This window comes from Punica granatum, chromosome 5, assembly GCF_007655135.1.
Source record: "Punica granatum isolate Tunisia-2019 chromosome 5, ASM765513v2, whole genome shotgun sequence".
NCBI lineage: Eukaryota > Viridiplantae > Streptophyta > Magnoliopsida > Myrtales > Lythraceae > Punica > Punica granatum.
In genome coordinates, this window is record NC_045131.1 from 17,603,211 (window position 1) to 17,625,642 (window position 22,432).

At 39.0% G+C, this 22,432-nt stretch overlaps 3 protein-coding genes across 14 annotated transcripts; 1 reads left to right on the forward strand and 2 right to left on the reverse strand.

Moving 5' to 3' along the window:
- Positions 1-1,224: 1,224 nt before the first annotated feature.
- On the forward strand, positions 1,225-7,929 carry LOC116207842 (protein NPGR2). 6 transcript variants are annotated; one of them, XM_031540943.1, is made up of 6 exons: positions 1,225-1,491; positions 2,403-2,686; positions 3,669-3,921; positions 4,609-5,825; positions 6,443-6,596; positions 7,196-7,929. In XM_031540943.1, exons 2-6 carry the CDS (start codon positions 2,429-2,431, stop codon positions 7,510-7,512), a joined length of 2,199 nt encoding a protein of 732 aa, XP_031396803.1. In that variant the 5' UTR covers positions 1,225-1,491; positions 2,403-2,428; the 3' UTR covers positions 7,513-7,929. The 6 variants fall into 6 exon arrangements, with proteins under 6 accessions (XP_031396803.1, XP_031396802.1, XP_031396804.1 ...); XM_031540942.1 differs by having other exon boundaries at positions 1,226-1,491; positions 2,406-2,686; XM_031540944.1 differs by lacking the exon at positions 1,225-1,491 and adding an exon at positions 1,581-1,714 and having other exon boundaries at positions 2,406-2,686.
- A 124-nt stretch (positions 7,930-8,053) lies between these two features.
- Positions 8,054-9,858, reverse strand: LOC116207843 (50S ribosomal protein L28, chloroplastic). Its single transcript, XM_031540948.1, has 2 exons — positions 9,572-9,858; positions 8,054-8,434 (listed from the first exon to the last, which is right to left on the reverse strand). The coding sequence occupies exons 1-2, from the start codon at positions 9,792-9,794 to the stop codon at positions 8,202-8,204; spliced, it is 456 nt and encodes a 151-aa protein (XP_031396808.1). The 5' UTR covers positions 9,795-9,858; the 3' UTR covers positions 8,054-8,201.
- A 2,004-nt stretch (positions 9,859-11,862) lies between these two features.
- Positions 11,863-21,645, reverse strand: LOC116207840. 7 transcript variants are annotated; one of them, XM_031540941.1, is made up of 10 exons: positions 21,486-21,645; positions 18,863-20,678; positions 18,635-18,772; positions 15,908-15,985; positions 14,858-14,899; positions 14,110-14,226; positions 13,547-13,654; positions 13,361-13,393; positions 13,196-13,275; positions 11,863-13,101 (listed from the first exon to the last, which is right to left on the reverse strand). In XM_031540941.1, exons 2-10 carry the CDS (start codon positions 20,630-20,632, stop codon positions 12,426-12,428), a joined length of 3,042 nt encoding a protein of 1,013 aa, XP_031396801.1. In that variant the 5' UTR covers positions 20,633-20,678; positions 21,486-21,645; the 3' UTR covers positions 11,863-12,425. The 7 variants fall into 7 exon arrangements, with proteins under 7 accessions (XP_031396801.1, XP_031396798.1, XP_031396795.1 ...); XM_031540938.1 differs by having other exon boundaries at positions 13,361-13,450; XM_031540935.1 differs by having other exon boundaries at positions 13,361-13,453; positions 18,863-20,675; positions 21,486-21,644.
- Between the last annotated feature and the right edge of the window lie 787 nt (positions 21,646-22,432).

A 22,432-nucleotide genomic window follows, 5' to 3' on the forward strand; every position in this document is an offset into this window, starting at 1 on the left:
GGGTCTTAATTTTTTAATTAATTAAAATTTCAAAATCGGATTTCATATATTTTGATTAATTAGAGGCTTATATGTGCTTCGACTCAAGCAACATGGCCTCGGTCAAAGCCCTTGGTTCTTTGAATCGAAGCAGAGAACGTTTGTTTGAAGCCACGCAGCTTCTAAAGAAGAAGAAAAAGAACGGCCAGGGTTCTTTGGTCGGTGATGGGACTGGCGGCGGCACTGGTGGCCAAAAGTGGTGGAAATGGCAGTGGTAGTGGCTGGTAATGGGCTTGCTAGGGCTATCGGAGGAGGAAGATGATGGGAATTCTCATCTACACCTTTCATGGAGCTAATCTACGTTATATAGATTGCCATGGCAATCCAAGTTAATGGTAATGTAATCCCACAAAAGTGGCACTGGCCCAGAAAATATAAACAAATATTACTGATAATCCAGATAGACTGCCGGCTACCAAATTCCACCTTAGTGTCAACGTTGATGCAAAAAAACAGAAAATTACAATGCCTTGTAAAACTTGAACCACATATAAAAGTAATTATTTAACAAAGTTTACGCGTGGCGTGGGAATTGCTTTAGCAGAATTAACTGCCGTTAAGACAATGAAAGGAGACTTCGGAGTTTGGACATTGGGAGTTCGAAGTGGGCCCTGACATTCCTCTACCAAATTGTTGACCAGTTCAAAGTGACTTGCCATAACTAATAATTAAAAGAAAAAATAAATTTAAAATAATACTGTCACTTAAATTGGAAATTTTAAAAAGAATACTAAAATTTGGACGGCGAAACCATCTCACAGACTCTAATAATTCGTTTAATTTATCAATCTGATTTTATAATTTTAACTCTAATTTTAACTTTACTCACTACATCAATAAAAGTCAACAACACAATTATTACTTTTTAATTTTTTTAAATTTTTAACCATTAAATTTAATTTTTAATAATAAATTCTTTCAATTATTCATTACTTCAACAATATAATCATTATTATTTTTAACTATTCATTACTTTTTCACATTTTTTCACATAATTCAACATCACAATCATTATAAATAAATTAAAATCAAAATTCAATACAATTTAACTCTAAAACCAAACATAGTACCCACCCCACACCAAAAAAAAAAAAAAAAAAGTCTGTTCCAATCGGACCTCCTCCACATGGAGTCCGGAGCATTGGATTTTGTTGATTATTATAACTGTCGAAAGCAACCTTAACTTCAGAGGCTGTTCATACCCTGCTAGCTGTTCCCCATTCAGTCATCAAACCAACCCTCTCCGGAAAAGTCAGAAGATAATAAATGATGAAAATGATTGAGGAGGTCCAATTCCACAGGAAAGGGCTTAGCTTTGGATTCTTTGCTTAACAGGAGCAAAAGGGTCAATCAATTTGGCAACTTCTCGGGTTGATGGAATTGTGGGAGATGAGTTGGGGTGTTGATGATGATGCCTTGTGGGCTCGGTCAATGCCTTTCCCTTGTCTAAAGGTATCATCTTTGCTTCTTTCCTTTTTGTGTGGGGTGTCTGTCTTCTTTGTCTTGATCACGGCACTGTTTGTCGAATTTCATCGGTGGGTGCTTTCGATTCTTCATGTGGGCTGTGATCGGAATTATGGGTTTTGGTTATTTTCCGGCCTTACCGCAAGCTGGCTGCGTTCCGGAGCTGTGGGGTTGCATAGCCTGAGATTGTTTCAGATGAAATTTTTGGTTGGTAGGGATTATAAGCCTGTAGAATTATGTCCCTGTTTTCAATTCTGAAGGAATTGGGAGAAAGAATTCGACGTCAGGCATTGAGGGTTTCGATTTATTGTTTTCTAATTAACCAATTTCTGCTCTAAAAGTTGTATTGATTCCCTTCCTGCCTATTCTTCCTGTTATTAAAATTATTCAGGAGGAGCAATATCCTATGGTGTTTTGTTATGTTCAAGCTGTGCCTTTGTTTAACAGAGTTACTCTGTTTGCTTATCAGGAAAGCGGGAGAACATTTCAAAGTTTTCATAAAATCGTTTAGAATTAGGGAAAACTGCATTGAATACAGTTGGGAAATAATGCTCTGCGTTTCCTTCTTATCTTTCTTTGTTCTCATTACCTTTTCTTTCACTGCAATGACTAAAATGGAAAACTAGGAATTAATTTCGGTTACCACACAAAGCCAGTTTTCAGCATTTTCGGTTGTTTCTTACAACTGAGGAACAATGAAAGAAAGGTAAGTGGTTTTCTGGGCGGCATTGCCAAGAAAAATATAATGTGAAAGATAAACACAGAAAATATTCTCCCTTCACTCTTGTTGGAACTGCAAACATTTTCCCATTAGAAGAGCACAAGTTTTTCTACTCGGGTAGTTGTTCTGAAGACTTCTGCATCAAGCTCAACTCTTGTTGTTCTGATTGTGATTTTAGCAGAATCTCAAGTCTAATGAAACATAATGAGAGCTAGAGATTGGCTGGACAAGCGGAGAGTTGGCATTAGAGAGAAATTGCAAAAGATGATGAAGTGCATTTTCTCTGGGGAGCAGCAGCTAAGGGCAGATGAAGCAATGGACTCCTCGGAGTCATTGGCCACTAGAGATTATTCAGCGAGTGGATACTCATCTCGGGCTGCTGAGGTGGAACCAAAGGTGGATACCAGTAACATCGAAGAAGCTGAGTCCTCCCTCCGGGAGAGTGGCTATCTAAACTATGAGGTTGGTTGATTGTGCTGTCATACAGATGTATATATATATAAAATGTTTTACATATTACTGAACTCAAGACACATGGAAACCATAAAGCCAAACGTCCTTAGCATCGTGGCTTCTCTTCATGAGACGTGTGCATGGATGTAGGCATCAAATGAGGAGCAAAGGACCCAAATCTGAGACATGTAGGCATGATCTGCAAACCTCGGAAATGGGTCTTCAGAAACCTCTTAAACAATTAATTCAGAAACCTCTCGAAATAATGATAGTCTGTAACTGTGAGCCCTCAGTGTAACTTGCCTATTGAAATGGTTCTTGAAATGGTTCTTGAAATGGGAATCACTTTGTCTCTGTTCAAGCCCCTATGATCGAGTACTGACGATTATTAGTCACTCATCATGACCATTAAATCTTCATGTTGCATAGTACACCTGATTTGTTCTTAAACTTTATCACTTCAAAAAACTTCGCTCATCTAGATTTTGAACTTTAACTACAATATATTCTAAAAGACTACCAATGTACTCTCAGGATATTCACTTAAATTTTCATATACGTGCATTTATGGAATGATGGAAAGATTTGTTAGTTGGCATTCATATATAGATAATAAGTCTCCACCCTTCACCTACTTTATTGAACCCCAAAGACAGAATGCATATGAAACCAGCCAGGCACTTCTATCCAATGAGCAAGATGAGCTTTTCTTTTGTCTTACTAAAAGAGAAAAGTTGGGATTTTTATTTTATCATTTTCGTTTTTACATTATAGTGTTCTTGACGTGTTGCTGATAAGTAGAACCAAAACAATTACTTTGACTTTGGTATGCTCCAATGAAGCAGAAATTTTAATGAAGTGAGAGGTTTAATTTTTTCCTATGTTATCTCAAGTGGCCTCACATATCCATCTTCTAATACGTCATATGATGGTCGAAGTTAGTAACAGCAGAAGTGGATTTGAAATTATAAGTTTGTTTTTCAAATGTCAGGAAGCTAGAGCATTGCTAGGGAGGCTGGAGTACCAGAAAGGCAACATCGAGGCTGCTCTTCATGTATTTGAAGGAATAGATATTGCTGCTGTCACTCCCAAGATGAGAATATCAATTGCTAGAAAATATGAGAATTCAAGGCGCCGCTCACAGAGCGAAGCAGCTCCCCTCATGTCTATGCATGCCGTCAGTCTGCTCTTTGAGGCTATCTTTCTCAAAGCAAAATCATTAGAGCGACTTGGAAGGTTTAGTGGTACTTTCTTTTATCTCCATACAATTAGATCCATCAGGTTCGGTCCCTTCTCTGTTGATTGGTTCTCTCAAGTTTGGAAAGAACCAACGCCAAGCTCAAGGAATATCAAAATCAAAACTGAAATGGAAAATCTGGTTAAAGAAATATCGTTTGGTTAATTTTTTTGAAAGAATTCTTTTTCTTAAGGATTGATTAATACTTTTCAGATTGAAAAACTGTAATTAACCAAATGAACTGATCTTTATATAAACTGAGAAATTGCTTTTCCATTTTCCAATACCTTACTCAAAACAACCCCTCTTAAATTCCTGATCTCGCCCTTCTCAAATCCCAAAAGAAAAAGGGGGCTGTTTGTGTTAGGTTTTATGTTTTTCTTTTTCTTTTACTCATTGTTTGGTCGGTTTTGTGATTGTACTTTTCTAAGTAGCTTTACATTTATGCATTATTATGTTTGCAATGATTTTCTTTTATAAATACAAATGTCATCACCAAGTCCTACACATGCAAGGAGGTTTCGAACTCATGACCTAGTGGACTATCCACCAGGTTTATGCACGTCCTACCTAGTTTTTGCATCTTTCAAATGCATAGCTGTACTAGATATTTCACAGATTTTGCTGTAATTTGGATTATTTCAATTTCTTCACTCTTTTACTGATTTTTCCCTTCTTCCATTAATCTTTCCAGAAGCTGCAAAAACGTGCAAAATCATATTGGATACCGTTGAATCTGCACTTCCAGAAGGTCTGCCTGAAAGCTTCATGACCGATTGTAAACTGCAGGAAACTTTAAACAAGGTTGTAGAATCGCTTCCAGAGTTGTGGAAGCTCTCAGGGGACTTCCAGGAAGCCATCTTATCGTACAGGAAGGGCCTGCTTTACCATTGGAACCTCGATGTAGAAACCAAGGCAAAAATTGAGAAGGAATTCGCCATCTTCCTTTTATACAGCGGAGTTGAGGCGAGTCCTCCTAATTTGCGGTGGCAAATTGATAGTTCCTTTGTGCCCAGGAACAACATTGAAGAGGCAGTACTCTTGTTGGTTATACTACTTAGGAAGTTCTCGCTTGGGAGAATGAAGTGGGATCCGTCGATCCTTGACCACCTCACATTTGCCCTCTCTGTCTCAGGGGGATCACGGGCCCTTGCCCATCAGGTCGAGGAATTGCTCCCAGGAATATTGGAACGAAATGACATGTACTGTATTTTAGCCCTCTGTTACTATGGGGAAGGTGAGGATATAGTTGCCTTAAATCTTCTTAAGAACATGTTGGATAATCAAGAAAATCCAGATTGTGCTTTTGTGCTCCTACTTGCTTCCAAAATTTGCGGAGAAAATGCATTTTCTGTGGAACAAGGCATAGATTATGCTCAGAAAGTGATAAAAAAGTTGACTGGAGGATGTGCCCAGAAGGCCAGTGTTGCGAATTGCATGCTTGGACTTCTATTATCGGCCAAATCTCTATTGGTTTCTTCAGATCTTGAGAGAATTTCATGCACGTCAAGAGCTCTTGAAGCATTTGAAGCAGCAGAGAGATTAATGACAGAACGGGATCCCATTGTTGTGTATCATCTCTCTATAGAGAATGCTGAGCAGAGGAAGTTGGATTTAGCACTTTATTATGCGAAGCAGCTGCTGAAGCTAGAGGCTGGGTCTAGTGTTAGAGTTTACGTTCTATTGGCTCGAATTTTGTCAGCTCAAAAACGGTTTTCTGATGCCGAGACCGTGATAAATGCCGCTTTGGATCAGATGGGAAAGTGGGACCAAGGTGAGCTGCTCAGGACGAAAGCAAAGCTTCAAATCGCTCAGGGACAGTTGAAGAAAGCTATAGAGACATATAGTCGGCTTCTTGCTATTCTACAGGTGCAGGCTAAGAATTCAGGATTGGCAAAAAATCTTCACAAGGTATCTCACCCTCATTTGCATCCACTAAACATTTAGTCATAGCTCTTTTGGATTGAGGGTTAGGCCAGTAACAGATTATATATTTTTATGCTTGACAATCAGCTGATTTGGCGATTGATTACTTGTACCTCACTAATTATTACTAGTCAAGAATGTAGATACGATAGATCTCTAAAACGTCATTAGTTCATGGAAGTTAGCTACTCTGGGCTTCTTTGGAGGCTGGTCAAGCGATTGAAGGAACAAAATGAAATGCGGGAATGTTTTAGGTTCAGACCCTACTATTTTTAAAAGTGGTGTAAATACCCTTGTAGATTGGTAGGCTTGTAAGAGGTTCACGACTTTTAAATGAGCTCAGCGAGGGGTGGCAGAGTTACATATACCCACGGGGTTTTTCGGGTGTTCACCAGCCCCAACTTGAGCCCATGAGAAGTTCCACATCAACAATAGAATGTGGCAAATTGGCCAATTGATATGTTATGACTCCTGCATCTGCAGCTTTTTATTGTTTGAATGGGGCTATGATGTTTCCTCCAAGCTGTTTCTTCCGTTTCTTTTTCTTCTTCTATGTAAATATTCATTAATATAGTAAATTTTCTGATCTTGTTTATGGATAGAGTGGGGGACTGCGTGATAGGAGTCTGGAAATGGAAACATGGAACGACCTTGCTGGTGTGTACACGAGCTTGTCCCAGTGGCGTGATGCTGAAGCCTGCCTTGTGAAATCAAAGGCTATTAGTCCTTTCTCAGCCTCTAGACTGCATAATACGGGTACTTTCCTTCTTCCTCTGTTCTTCTAGTCCATTTTCATTCTTTTGGCGGCCATCCCTTCATCACTTGTCCAGCTTACTTCATCATTCTGCTTACTTGAATTTCAACGCACAAGAAAAATGAAATATCATTGATATAGTACGTGTTCTGGAGAGCTTTTTTCTTCCCAAGTCACTCATCCTTAGCCTAGAACTTGATTTCCTTAAGAAACATTCTTGGCTTTTCATTTGCCCTTCTCAGAAAGACTTGGAAAATCACAATGTAAAGGTTCAACCTACAATGCTCACCAGGAGCAAGCCTTAAATGTTGATAGCTTGTAAATGTGCTTTTGGAATAGAGGTTGTTCAAGATTTGGGGCCTTCATTTAAATGATAACATTATGAACCCTTCCATAGCTAAATATTCCAAAATGCAAAGGATATTGTCCTGTTTCTGCTTTCTGAATTTGTCGGATCAGAACAAAGATGCACATATTAGTACGATTTCTAGAGTGAAGTTGGACTTCTTAGCTTGTGTACTTGCATTGAAAAAAACTGTTTCTCGTAGTCCGTGATTGGAAACATGGACTAAAATGGTATTTGAATCTGTTGCATTATTAGGTTTACTCTACCAAGCCAGAGGGCAGTACAAAGATGCCTTGAAGTCCTTCCAGGAGGCACTAAATCTCGAGCCTAACCATGTCCAGAGCTTGGTGTCCATGGCACGTGTCCTCAAGCAGCTTGGGACCCAATCCATGTCTGTCGTCCGAAGCCTTCTCACTGATGCACTTAGACTCGACCGGACCAATGCTTCAGCATGGTACAATCTCGGACTGCTCTACAAGGCTGATCCTGAAGCTTCGGCCCTAGAGGCTGCTGAATGTTTTGAGGCCGCCACTCTTTTAGAAGAATCTGCCCCCATCGAACCATTCCGATGACCTTGACAGGTGCCAGTGGCTCGTCTCACTCGTCTCTGTGGTTTTTTTAAGTTTTGGTCCTTTCTGGCTGGAAATTTTTTGCAGCAGAAATGTTGTTCCTCTCTGTCACTGATAAAATAGTATATATGGTTTCCCTTCTCGCACATCGTCCACTTGGGACCGATGTCTGGTATATAGTATAGGTTGGAAAGAAATTAAAGGGAATGAAGGTTCCTATTCCCTTCAGTCTCCGGCCACTTTAGGGCTATTGAAGAAAGGAATCCTGGCAGTGCCGGATCAGCTGCGTTGCATTATTGCCATTTCTGGGCTGAGCAGTTAGCCACATTATACCATTAGGGCAAATGTATTGTTCCATATCATAAAATGATCCACGACAGTGATCATGTATACTGCATGTCGAGACATTCTTCATCGACATTCTTTGAGCCTTAAGTTCTCTTGGTGGAGGAAAAAAGAACGTGAAGCACCTTCACGATTACGTTACTAAATTATGCAAAATCAGCGTCTTGAGTCCCCATAAAGAAACCTGGGCCACAAGGAGGGGAAAATAATGGGAAAGATATATTCATTCTAATATACCAGAAACTTCAGTTAAAACAGAGGTAGACAACGTAATAAAAGGAAAGAAGTTGGCCTCCAAGAAGAAACTGTGCTTGGATTTAGTTTACATGCTTTAACATCAATTCTAATTACTCCTTGCGCAAATCGATCCCGGCCTTTTTAGCAACAGCATCAAGTCCATTCTTCTCGATGGTCTTTAGTGCTTTTGTCGATAGGCGGAGCTTTACATACCGCTTTCCGGCTTCCCACCAGATCTTCTTGTATTGAAGGTTCACAAACTGCAACTTCTTTGTCTTGTGGTTTGAGAAGGACACCTTGTTTGCCTTGTTAGCCTTCTTCCCCGTGAAGGGGCATATGCGTCCTGAAAAGCCAAGCAGATTATTTAGCTCAATTAGAGCAATGGCTCAGATATCCGATGAGTGAATGATATGCCCATGTCAGAGCCAATTACGACTCCAAGTCAACAGTAAGGTTTCATGAACAAGAACATAGGCAAAGCAGAAAGATCGATTCCAGCTTAAGTTCTAGAATGGTTGCGCAACCAAATTACAGAGCAAAACTGCTTATGAATTAGCACGATAAGAAACATACAATTTACAAAATAACTGTATCGGAAAGGAAAGGAATTTCAGATGCCGCACAAAACCATTAGAGCAACTCTTCTTGCAGTTGGCTGTTCCTCCAATTCGCTGAAGTTCTTTGCTTAATTTTTTATTCTTATAAGAGGCCTCACCAACGGCCACCTGTAGAAAAGGTCAATAGAACCCACGACCTCGTGACTACCCACGGTGCATATGTGCATCCTATCCACTTGCACTAACCCTCAGGAGATCTCTTTCCCTATCGAGACAATGAGAACTCTTATTTCTCAATGCATGTCTTGGTTGCACAATGAGAACAAGAGTCGAGACCGAACTAGGAAGGAGTAGTAGTATCTTGCTAGTAAGAAAAAATCGCTCTTCCGAACGGAAAGCCTATAGTCGAACCCCCTGATCTAACATAACACTCACCAGCATGTTTCCCAAGACTACAAGCTACCTTCACTCGACCAAACAACAAGAAAAAAAGGAAATTCGGGACATAGCAAAGAAACTCAACGAACATAGCACAGTCAATTTTGAAACCCAAATTCAAACCAATAAACCTCGTATGTAAAGGGGCTTCCCGAACTAGAGTGGAATCAATCACACTTGAGAACTACTCAAGCAACTGTTTACGGCAACTTCTCTGAGCAAAATGCGGACGGGGAATGGCAAATTGAGCAAAACAGGGAATGTGATTCAGTCAGAGCAATTCATCCAAACCCAAAATGCAGCTCGGTTCAGCATTGCCGGTAAACGGGTTTCCAAATGCTTCATGACCAAACTTAAAGCACGACGGCAATTACCAAATCTCATTACTGATTGATTGCCCCACTGAACTCAGCAGGCAATCGACATCGAATTACTAATACAAGTCCTGGATAACAATAAGGAGAAGGACAAGAGGAGGGAATTACGGGCCACAGGCAGCAGCAGAGGTGCAGGAGTAGCGCGATAGGGCTGGGGGAAGACGCAGCGGTCGACTGAAATCCGTAGTCCGGTCAGCTGGGAAGTAACGAACCCTAGCTCCGTCGACGACGAAGACGCAGCACTCGCCCTCGGGGGAGCCGTTCTACTGAGCACCGCTCGGCGGAAGCACAAGCTCGCGGGGTTTCCTGACAGTAGTCCCGACGTCGCCATTGTCGAGTTTGTGAACGTTATCCTATTCTCTCCGCATAATAGGGAGGGAAGTGCAGAAGAAGAAGGAGAAGAAGATGAAAGAGGATAACGTGTCATTTTTAATTTAATTTTAATTAATTTATTTATTTTTTATTTTAATATTTTGAGTAAATTAACAATTTATCTTATTAACATTACATCAAATTGGACCTTGACATATCTGTCGTTCAATAGTGGACGAAAACATTTGATGTGGCATTATTTTTTACTTTTTTACGTCAATTTTAACCTTGACTTATTAAATGTACATCATATTGTCATTTTCATGAAATAGTTTCCTCGAGTTTTTAACGGCAGATAGACGAAAGAGTCAATATGATGTATATTTAATAGATCAAGGTCAAAATTGATGTAAAAATATTTTTAGATTAGATTTAATGTAACATCGATCTGGACAAATTGTTAGTTTATTCTAATATTTTATATCTAAAATTACTGAGGTTCAGTGATTGGGCCTTAACTTTAGTAATGGGGCCCAAAAAGCTGAAGCTGGGAACGAACGATGAACTCCATGAAGTCGTCCAAGCTCCACAGCAGCAGAAGCATTGATTGATGCTGATGTCTTCGATGTTTGGGGCTGTTTCCATCCCATTCCGATCCTCCAGTCCCACCTTCTCTCTGGGCTCCGAATCAGAAAAGAAGGGTTTCGAGGAAAGAAATGGATAGAGAGGAAAGGAGGCTGGTAGTGCTTCTTGATAAGGTAAATCGTCACGAGCAATAACCAGCTGCTTTGAATCATCACCACACTAAATAATGAGTGATAAAAATTAGTGTTCCGCCACTAAATAATAGAATTGTTTAGATAAAAAAAGGATAAGAAATGCATAAGGCAATTTCATTCAATATTCGAGTCTACCTTTCCTTGTTCAAACTAGAGCTTATAGATAATACTCTTACAGTAATTAGAGTCAAAAAGAAAAAAGAATACTATTGCTACTGGGCGCTAACTGATTTGCCCGAAAAAAAAAAAAAAAAAAAAAAAAAAATCGATATTCTCTTAGGCTGATTCTAGAGGTCCATATCTCTTTTCTTTTTTTTTTCCTCTCTTTTTTTACTGTCGATGGTATCTGGCGCCGTAAGATCCATCTCTCCTTATCAATATAACAATTGCTCCTCGACTCCTCATCGCCCCTGGGGCAAGAAGAGATATCAAAAGCAACCGCATTGCCGCCGTATTACATATGTTCACTTCAGAAGCTGAAGCCAGATATTATGGGGATGACGACGTAAATGATTGTCATGAGCTAATATGACAGCACGAAAAATTAGGAATCTTCATTAGGAATTAAAAATCGTCACTTCCATAAATGCTCACTGAGAAAAAAACGGAACTATGAAAACTCTCAGAAATTGACAATTTTTGAGATACGTGACTGAACTTTCAGTCATCTTCCAAGTACAAAACTCCAAAGCAAGTGTACAAAAAAATTGGGCTTTGTACCAAAAAAAAAAAACCTAATACGAAAACTAAAAATTTTTGTTCAACAAGTATTGAGGGATTGTACTTGGGAGTGATTGAATTTTTAGTCACGAGATCCAAAAATTTCCCCCATAAATTCACCACGGACAGTATATGAAGAATTAAAGAAATGGAGATCGCAGCCTTTTGTCGGGCAAATAATGTAGGGGTGAAGGGGAAAAAGATAAAAATTAACTTTGCGGTTCCTATAAATATGTCGACGAATCAAGTCCCCAAGGACACGACTCATTCACCCTTCTCTTCCATGTATTCCTCTCCTCCATCCTGTTCCGTCCTTGTTTTCCTTTGAGAATTCTATCTCTTTGTAAGTTTTCTATTCCATCCTGATTTTCCAGTTGTAATTTCATATATTGGATACAGCGACTTGAGAACACAACTCTGGCCCCATGCCACGAACGCAAATATCGCATTCCCGCACACTTCCAGTTTTAAGTATCCATCTCATTCTCAAACTCTAATCACGAAAAATGGACCATCAGTTTATGATTATTTGAAAACTCCATTGCATCTCCAAACTTTCCAGTCCCTGCAAAAGATAAGCTCGAGCTATAAACTCAAACCGCTGTCCAATCCAACCTGACATAGATAAAGGATAATGTCTAACTATAGTAGTTAGTATCAAGATTCAAATCTTGAATCAATTCGTGTACATCATGCCTGCCGCGATGCTAGTGTCCCTGTGCAATCAATGTAAACAAGGATTCTAGACAAAGGAAAGGCATTCCAGTGCAAAGAATTTGTATCATGAAATACTAGCCTAGTATTGTCTCAACAAACATTTTCACAAAGGCATGGCTAATTGAGAATGGATTCTACAGCGTTCCCCCTCGGTAACATATTTCAATTAAAAATTCTCTGTTCCCACCAAGTCTGCAAGGACGACCGAGATAGCAAGGACGACACTCACCCACAGTTCCCACTATCAGTCGAAATATCTCTCTTAGTAGGGTACACAAGCTAGCTAACAATACGACAACCTTTTGCCCTAAAGCCGAGGGCTTCAAGATACCGCAGGAACGTTCAACACCTGCCATGAGGTAGAACGCCCCAGCTCAGTTGCAGTTCTCGAGCAAAAGAACGTGCCTTTTACCAGCATCATGAGCCTGGTCATATTATCCTGGAAACTTTGCTAGGTAGTGCTCAAGAGGGACATATTCCACCATCACAACCCGCTCATCGAATATTCTCCCGTGCAAAGCATGTGCAGCGATGCAGGAGCCCTCCGTCCTTTTATACTCCACGAAAACAGAACCTAGCTCAAAAGTACGCCATAGCTCAAAATCCAGTTCCTCACTTTCTCCATCCTGAGCAGCTGAAAGACCCTCCATTGCTTCTCCCGAGCTCGACTTGCCTTCCTCTATCTGACTTGTCAAATTTCCCCTGCCCTCTGGACATTCAACATGATCAGCCAAAAGGCTTGGTCGGTCAAGGCTCCCTGGGGAAGGCAAATCAGGAGGATTCTTCGGATCCATTTTAATGTCAAGCTGCTCTGATGAATCATCCTCATTTCTATTAACATCATTTGTGTTTTCCTCATGACTGATGCTTTCAGTTTCCAAAGCTCCATCACTTTCCTCTCTGTCACCCACGTCCCTTTCAACCTCCACTTCCTTGATTTCTGCATTTTCTGTGTCAGTGACTTTTTCAGAAGTTTCTAAGAATATTTTGCCACCATGCCCTGCAGTTTCAACAGATTTCTCAGCATTGTGAACTCCACGAGCATCCTCCACATTATTAACAGGAAAAGCCTCCCGCTCGACAACATTCAAAGATTTAACAGTGCCAAACCTGCAGCAAGCATAATAATCGCGTCATCTTTTAATTTACAACTTCGAGGATCTAAAACCACAGGTGTTCAAAAAATAGCAGCTCGTTTTGGGACCTGGCACACTCTAACCGTAAATCTTCCAAAACTTCTCCGATTTCCAACTTGGAAAGCGACAACAAGTCCTCGGGAGTGAACTGATTCACATTTGAAAAGTACAATATTAAAGTGGGCCAGTTAACATACACGTGAATATAAAGTTAATAGCAGCAAGAGGCATACCACATTTTTTAGCTTTATTACTTGTGTAGGCTTCTGCAGAAGAGGCTTCGCATGGTCAGGTATCACATAAGTTGGTTGCTTTTCAGAAATCTCCTAAATATGTATTACCAAGTATGAACAGTTATTCCAAGTAAAAATTATAATAAAAAGAAATTTCATGTTTTAAGGCATAAAGTAACCAAATACCGAGGATGACTTATCAGGAAGAGCTTGAACTACAGTTAGTACTTGGCCCCCCAATTTCATGCCATTTAATCCCACACATGCTTTAGGAGTTACAGATAGATCTGCGTACTGCAAAGAGGGATCAGATTTAGTTATTTCAGGATATAAGAGATAGACTTAAAAATTATTATGCGGAAGAAAATAAATCAAACCCAATTGTACACAAATTCATTGTCCAGATATTTCGGAAAAGGAGTCATGATGTCTTAGAAATCCATTACCGAATTGAACAGAAAAATCACAATGGGGTTATACCATTGAACTCATGTTCTTTTCTAAAAGAGATGCCATGTGACAATACCTACAAATAAACACTATAGAAATCACATAAATTAAGAAAACTAAGTGAACTAATGCATTGGCAAAGGTTGGTGCCTCCTCGAGTGAGGGGGGAGAACAAATAATGCGATTCCTGACAAAAGGTGATTTCTCCAGAGGACGTTTATGATCAACAAAGAATCACACAGAAGAAAATCCAGTATACGCCAATGAATATATAAGAGGAAAACAGTCTGCATGTGTACCTCAAGAAAAGCATATCGATTCAAAGTGTCCTGCTTGGCATCAAAGTAGAATGCCTTCAGTGGTCCAAATGCACTAGCAATCTCTATGAGCTGAAGCAACATGAAGAATTCAGATCTCTACAGAATCACACAACTCACATTATTCACAAAAGAAAAAATCAGAGAATTTAGCCCTTTTAAACTTCGGTGATATTAGGACCATACCACATATACTGAGATAACAGCACTGACACTATCTACACACCTAAGCGTAAGTGTCAGTTCTGTCAAACACTTTTTAGTTATATTGGATATTCTATTACTTTCCCATGAACAATATTGGACATGGGTTTCATGGTCAGATGCGTCTAATTAAGAATTGCAGAAAATAAAATATGGGATTTGGCAGGCAGATGAATCAATGAATTAGTCAACCACATTTTCTTCATATTTTCTTGATAAAAATTGAAATTGTATGGTGCGTTTGGATTCAGAGTTAAAGTAATTTTGATTTTGATTTTGATTTTGATTGTGGAAAAGGACAAATGAGATGGGAGTATAAATTTGACTTGGAAAACGTGTGTTTTTGTTGTGTAATGTGTTGAGTTAAAAGTTAAAGTTCAAATTTTTGACTTGGGAAATGTGTGTTTTTGTTGTGTAGTGTGTTGAGTTAAAGTTAAAAGTTAAAGTTTTTTAACTTATAATCCAAACAATGCCGTAACAACACATCATAGTAATTTAAGATGCACAAACTCTTAAATCATATTACCATTTCAGCAGAAAGAACCTCAGATATTCCACCAATAAAGACCTGCAGCAATAACTCAGGATAAAATAATATTAGAGTGAACAAATATTTCAAAGTAGAGCAAAGACTAAGAGCAAGCAACATCAACACCGAGAGGCGCAAGTGTGAGACATCAATTAGCCTTCTTTTGTACTACATCTATACATATTTATGGATGTTTAGAGATTTTCCATTTCAAACCACGAAAATCAATGAAGACCAACAGCAGCAACTCAGGTAAAAAAGTATAAGAACAAACAAATATTTTAAAGTAGAGCAAAGACTAAGACCAACCAATATCAAAACTTCAGAACCAGTAGCAAATATAGAAAATGAAAAAGGGAAAGATTGATGGATTTACAGAGATTTTTGGATGATTGGAGATTGATTTCCAACCACTGGAAGACCAAATAGGGTCGTTTAGGATTTAATGTTCCAGATAAGCTCTTTCCATATAAGAAACAGATCATAAGCGGTAAAAAAATAGAAGCCTTCACAAGACTTGTAACCCTGGAACTTTCTTTGTTTATTTATTGTCTATCATACTGATAAAAAATGCTATTAATCAAGTACATAATATACTTACATCAGAATAGGCTCAGAAAAAGAGGCAGGAAAAAGTACAGAAATAATCTTATTCTTCCCGCTAAATTTTGTATCACTAGGAGGGAAAGCCCTGAGCAAAATAATTTTTTATTGAAATACCTATCTGGTGGTTGAACTAAAAAAAAAGAAAAGCAAGTGGAATGAAAATCTATGATGCACTTGATTGACTACTTTACGGTGTTATAAATACTTGCAAAAATTCATTTAAATAATCTATTCATAAAAAGATTTACCAGCATAGTTATCTACTCTCCTAATTTCACACAAAAACATACAAAATCCCCTTTCTACGCCATCGATGGGCATTGCATGGATTTACCCATTAAAACTATGGGTCCACATTATCTTTTTTACATGACAAACCAGCATAATCCACAGAAAAGCCAATAACAAATGACAACAGCATCATCATCACTAGGACATTACCTTATGAGGCGAGTCCTTTACAATATTGCTCAAGGGAACTATAGGTGCTGATTTGGCTGCCTCAACAATATCACCAGTCTGCATGAAAACAGGAACTGTCTGAATACCTACAACATGAATAATAACCACAATTGCACCTCAGAAACTGCAGGTAAATTAGTTACTGTATCAGCCAAGGCAAACTCATATGCAAAGAACAAGGAAATGGGGTTGAGCAATAAATCTAACTGGCATTCAAAAAAAAAAAAAAGAAAGAGGGGGGGGGGGGGGGGGGGGGGGGGGGGGGGGGGGGGGGGGGGTTGAGAGAGAAAGGAAAGTAAGCAGTGGAATACACATAGCATTTCAGCAAATGCCCTGCTGCTTTATGAAATGTATTTTCATACAGCATGTCAGGACCTCCTTCAGGACAGTCTTGACTCATTAAACCTAGAGATGAAACAATTCTTCAGCATGGATAGGAGTCTGACAATTCTATGAAAATAGAGCATGCTTCAGGGCTGTACAATTAAGTTGGAAATAGAAAGAAAACAAAGTTCACTAGTTTAAGCAAAAAACTGAGATCTGTACCCATAAGAAGTTAAAAACATTGACGATAAGAAGCAGTAAGTCAATTTGGTTTACTGGTTCCTGCTTCTTGCAATGTGCCAAATGCAAAATGCTCTCAAGTTCATTAAAAAGTAGTAGCACAACCAGAAAACAAACAATTAAAAACCAGAAATAGAGCTTTCGAAGTCTAGCTTCTACAGAATTGGCTGAAATTCACCACGCTATCTTGATATTGCTTTTCCTTTTGGTATTAGTAGAACATAATTGTCCTTTCCAATAGAGAAACTTAACTAGATTAGAAGATATGGTGAGGATACAGCTCAGTCTGGCGGCAACAGAATTACTTTTAGTTTGCTGGCTGGGAGACAATAATTTTACCATTACTAAATGGAATTCATGAGAAAAGTTAAATCATTATATCTGCTCCCAATCTACATCATGTACAAAATAGAATGGTAAATATTCCACTTAATAGTCAAATGTTTTATATGCAACAGGAACAAATCTGGAGGAAGATACATGAGCAAGGTTGAGAGTGCATAATCTCTAGCAATGCATGAATATCCTACCAATTCCTGCCTATAACCGAATTTTACAACTCCAGTGAACCTTCTACAAATACAAGGATGAGTTCAAAGTCCTAGGGGAAGAACTATAATGAACAAGAAAATATGATAGTTTAATTGGTGTTTGATAAAAGGTATTCTAAAAGAAAGGCATGCGTTTCTTTAGCACCAATTTCCTTATTGTTGTAAGAGGGTCCTATCTTTCTCAGCTTAAATCACTGTGCACCACCACAAAAAAGAAAAAAGAAAAAAGAAGCTATGAATCTGAATAGATCAGTTTCACAGATTGAACAACCATATAATCAAGGTGGGGAAATGCAAAATGGGGACTTCAGTTATCACCAGAAGTATTAAATGACAGATTGCATACAAGATACAATGGAATCTTAATCAATTTACATTTACGCATGCAATATGATCTAACTATGGATGATATATCAATTCAAGATTCTAATTTGAAAAAAAAAAAGTATGCCTTTGAAATCTTTTCCAAATCTTTGACGTTACTTGTGAATTTTCATGGCAAGGTCCTACAGTAATTGCATTCCACCACCTTAGCACAGAAAAAAGTAAAGGATCGAGGGCATGTATTCCCCCCAAAAGTTTCAGCTATCAGATACTATTAAAGAGAATGCCGTTTATAACAACGTCAAAGAGGCTTATCCAAAAAAAGAAAAGGAAAAAAAAAAAGATGGCAGGTTTCACTATCAAATCAAGCAACAGACACAAATATGACATGAAAATAACTACATTGCTAAAGAAGAAGGCCCAACACTAATATTACATTAAACACAAGAGCATCAAATTTGCCACTACACCTGAAGATCTTCTTAGTTAGGAATGAGCTTCATCACCATCCAGAATGTGAATTATCATAGACCCGAAATAGTTACCCTATTTCAGAGATTGCAGCGTGGAAGTCAGAAACTTATTGCATGTGTCTAAGCAAAGTAATGAATTAGACAAATTTGGGCATTCTACAACTAGTCTCTGCGGGCACAAGTCCATAAAGAAGCATGATTCTGTCTATATGTGTGATTAAGGCAAAGCAATCGACCAGACCCTCAAATTTATCTCTTAAATAAATGTCTCAGGAATCCCCAACCCCCTACTTTATAAAATCAAGCCAATTGGCTCTTGCTCCACTGAAGCGTTAGTTAAGCACATAAATGTGATGATAAAGAACATCAAAAAAGTAATAAACTAATGGCAAGTTTTAATCTTATTCAACTGCTTAACCACCATTGGACAAAAGATAAATATAGCCACATTATTTATCCCAAAAAAAAAAAAATATATATATATATATATATATAGCCACATTTCACCACATTATAAAATCAATAAACTAAAAGTAAGTTCTAATTTAATTCAACTGCTTTACAACTTATGGATAGATACTTGTAGTCACATTTCACTCGTCACTCTGATTGTGTATCACAGATATTTCAGATAATTGTCAAATCTGACCAAAGATATAAACCCATTTCAAAATAAAATGCAGCATTGACATCATTATAAAGTGAAGGTAACGCAGAGGTTTAACAAGATCATACAACATATAAAGAAGTAGAATGTAGGGTCAGAAAGATGAGAAAGGAACGATCATTCTTACAACCACTTCAACAAAATCTTTGGGCCGTCTGATCTTTAGCATACAACCAGAGAAGGAAGATCCATCAAATGAGAGAGCTGCTGAAGCATCCTCAGGAGTAAGAAACTCAACTAGAGCTTGGCACTTCTCCTTATGAATCTGCGATTCAGATTAATAGAGTTTTAAAATCCTCGAGAAAATACACACCTTACAGGGCTCAGAAACACAAACAAAATCATAAGCACTCACGATACAGCTAATACACGGTTGCTTCCCCTGAATATAATTAACACCTGAAGACAGCAAATGATTATTGAGAAATTCCATCACATCTTTCTCCGAGGCTGAAGCTGGTACATTCTCTATGTAGAGCCGTCTCATAGGCCGTGTAGATTCAGTTAGTTGAATAGAATCAATGGAGGCATTAGTTTTTGCAGGAAGGAAACTGGAAGCCCCTGGAAGAGGTTTTGATGCATTTAAAGCAGCAGTAACAGCACTCACTAACTCGTGTACATTCAATGACACAGCTTGGTGGTTTGGTAGCTGAGGGCCATCCGCAACTGAACCAGATGAAGAGTCTTTGACCCCCGTGGGTGGAATATCCCACCCAGCATTTTTCCTCTCCGGCGATCGATTTGTTGGGGAAGGAGTCTTAATAGCATTCTCGGTTTTCCTTTTTCTTGGTGAATATCCACCCAGCCCACTAGTCAATCCACCATGTCCACGGTAGTGACTGCCCAAACCATTACTTGCAAACTTTCTCCTCTCGATATCCTTATGATGTTGCTTTGCAGGCCTATCCTTATGAGAATGCGAGGTTGAATCTCCAGGTTTCCTTCCATTAGAAGACACACCTTTGTGAGGTGAAAGAGAAAGTGACCTCCTCACCCTATCCTTCCCTCGATCCTGACTCCTTGACCTTTTCCTCTTCATCTTGGTTTCCTCATGACGAGATCCTGACAGTTGTTGTTTTTGCCCCTTCTTCTCTGCAACTTCAGAGTCACGTGGTCTCCCAAGATCAGGTTTCTTTATAGCATATTTGTCTCTGATGTCCCTATCATTGGCATTCTGATATTTCTTCTTGTTTTCTTTATCCAATTTTCCCTCATTCCTGTCAGTATATCTGTCATTAACCATTGAATCTCTAGAATATGCCTTTCTAGCTCTATCATCAGAATCATTTCTAGGCCGTTCATCATCTTTGCTCCTTTTATTAATTCTCTTGTCAGTTTCACTCTGTTCATTGCCTGGCCCCCTGTGGTTATGCCTAGGCCGTTCACTGTTCTTACTTCTACTATTAATTTTCTTGTCAGGTTCACCTCTGTTACCTGTATTCCCCGGTTCATTTCTCTGGCCCCTCTCTTCTCGAGAATTCCTAGGCCGTTCATCATTCTTGGCCCTAGTATTGAGTTTCTGCTCAGTTTCATCTCTATAACCTGTATTCCTTATTTCCCTCCTTAGACGTCTGTCTTCTGTATCACCTCCATGCCAGTCATCATTCTTGATCCTGCTATGAGTTTCACCTCTATTATCTCTACTCCATGATTCATTCATTAAATTAGTCCGTAATCCAGCTCTAGACTCACGGTTTTTCATATTTCCTGTCACATGTGAACTTTCCTTCATGGAAGCATGCTCTTCTTTATAGCGAAGTTCCTTCAAACCATGACCAGTTCCACCATTAATGCCCCGTAAAGGTTTTTCTTCCCTAGCGCTTCCTCTCATATTGTCCTCTAAAACAGGCCGCTCTATAACTGAAGAAAGCCTTTTAGTTTCTCTACCCACTCTAAGAGATCCAAGACGAGCAGAAGAATCCTGAATGGTGTCATTCCTCGGAATAATCTCCACCCCTCTAGCTTCTTCTTTCATATTCTGAGACAACTCCTTATTTATCCTTCTTTTCATAATCTCCTCATAGCTCAAAGGCCTCGTTCTAGCAGCAGTACTTTCATCCATGCTATCTCGCAGTGGGTCAGAACTACTTGCATGGTTTTCTTTTTGTCCACCCGATCTGCTCATTTGAGTTGAAGACAACACCAGCTATGGTCCACCAGCTTCAGGCCTGCTAAACATATAGAACATACATAGGGCTGGTTAGTCCACTAAATAATAGTACAATCACAACACCACACTCATAGCTTCTCTATGACTACAAGAAGTTCGACAAAAAGTTGGAAAACGTGAACACTAGCGAGTCGTTATGACATGACCAGAGACTCGTGATTGGAAATTAAATAGGAAAGATGAAATATCACAAGCACCAACTGCAACTGCTGAAAAATCAGCTGATCAAGCTGTAAAACCACAAGAACTAGACTAACTTTCAGGAGAAGCGAATGAGCGGTGACACACAGACGCGACAGTCATCTTTATTCAGCTCAAACAAGCTTCACAGCCGTGCTTAACGAAACAATTCTCACCAAAAACATAGTAAGAAAGCATCGGCAGTTCATTAATTGGAGCAGCCAATCATCAGATTCATTAATACACCTTAAACTACCATTACGGATCAATAAGGACACGGCACCACCAATAAAAACCAATGCGCCATAGAAGTTGGCCTGGAAATGACCTTTAAAAGCTGAGAACGTTATCAGAGTCAATCCAGATAAAAGCATATATATGTCAATTTCAGCACTGGTTTTGTCCGGAGGCCGGATAATGCACGGAAGCTAGACTGATTCAGATTCCGACAAAGAAATGTAGACCGAGAACGCGAACAAATTTCAGTGACAGGCAGCAAGGGCAAATTCCGTAAGGATGTCAACTGCTACTTCCCCTGTGAACCCTTAACTGTTTTCCATCGTTGTTGCAGCGATTGAGAGAGCATTTGCAGTGCGAGTGGGGAGAGCGTGAAACAGAGAAATTGTACCTCTCGGCCGGAACGTTGCCGGCGAGGTTTAGCTCCAGGAGGGGATAGAGAGGGCGGCTCCGGGCAGCGCAGAACGGTGCCGAGAAGAAAAGAAAACCTAACAGCAAGAGGGAGTGCAAAATCCGGGGATTTGTATTTGCATTCTTCTCTCCTTCCTTCTGTTTCTGTCGCAATTTTAGTCGCCCGCAGCCCGCAAGGGTCACCTCCGACAGTGCATCCAGACGACACGTGTCACATAGGTTAGCAACTGTAGATTACTAGTTATGGGAAATCCACTGTCCACTGGTTGAATATTTTCATATTCGGAGAATAACAGTAAACACACGTACGAATTAATCAAATGATATTTTGTATGAAATGTTTTGGTACTTGCAAAATTACATTTTGTATTAGGAGAATAACGTTTTATGCAAAAGTCAGCCAAATATTCAACCACTAGATCTAATGATTGCCCGTCTAGTTATACCTGCTATTTTGCCTAATAACTTTCTATCAATTTTTGTATGACCAAAAGTAGATAATTAACACATATAATATACAATTAAATATAGATATGACAAAAACATACGTTAAAGCTACATATTTAAGTGCGACCAAATATGGCATCTAGCCTTATAGAGACACAATAATCTTGCAATATAAATTCAATAGGTTAGCCAGATGGTTAGAGGAAGTAATTTCATCGGTGGAGACCCAAGTTTTCATCCTTGTATTTATTGGCATATGGCACATTGAACTTGAACAAAATCACATGTATCGATGAATTCTTCCCAATTATCAAGAAAACTTTTAATTTTTCAAGAAATTTAATTATTTATTATTATATATAAATGATATGGACACACAAATAAAATATGTCGAATATGGCATTGGACAGAAATCGAAAAGTCAATCCAACATGGAGCTGCGTGTTTGTGATTGTGCTTATATGGCATTTTCTCTTCTAC

Excerpts from the sequence above, each read along its gene's own strand:
- LOC116207843 (XM_031540948.1), bottom strand. The coding sequence starts at position 9,794 with ATGGCGACGTCGGGACTACTGTCAGGAAACCCCGCGAGCTTGTGCTTC. Across the intron at positions 8,435-9,571 it reads TCTGCTGCTGCCTGTGGCCC|GACGCATATGCCCCTTCACG; the intron begins GTAATTCCCTCC and ends TTGGCTTTTCAG.
- LOC116207842 (XM_031540943.1), top strand. The coding sequence starts at position 2,429 with ATGAGAGCTAGAGATTGGCTGGACAAGCGGAGAGTTGGCATTAGAGAG. Across the intron at positions 2,687-3,668 it reads GTGGCTATCTAAACTATGAG|GAAGCTAGAGCATTGCTAGG; the intron begins GTTGGTTGATTG and ends TTCAAATGTCAG. Across the intron at positions 6,597-7,195 it reads CTCTAGACTGCATAATACGG|GTTTACTCTACCAAGCCAGA; the intron begins GTACTTTCCTTC and ends TTGCATTATTAG.
- LOC116207840 (XM_031540935.1), bottom strand. The coding sequence starts at position 20,632 with ATGAGCAGATCGGGTGGACAAAAAGAAAACCATGCAAGTAGTTCTGAC. Across the intron at positions 13,655-14,109 it reads ATCGATATGCTTTTCTTGAG|TACGCAGATCTATCTGTAAC; the intron begins GTACACATGCAG and ends CCCTCTTTGCAG. Across the intron at positions 13,276-13,360 it reads TAATAAAGCTAAAAAATGTG|TTCACTCCCGAGGACTTGTT; the intron begins GTATGCCTCTTG and ends AATGTGAATCAG.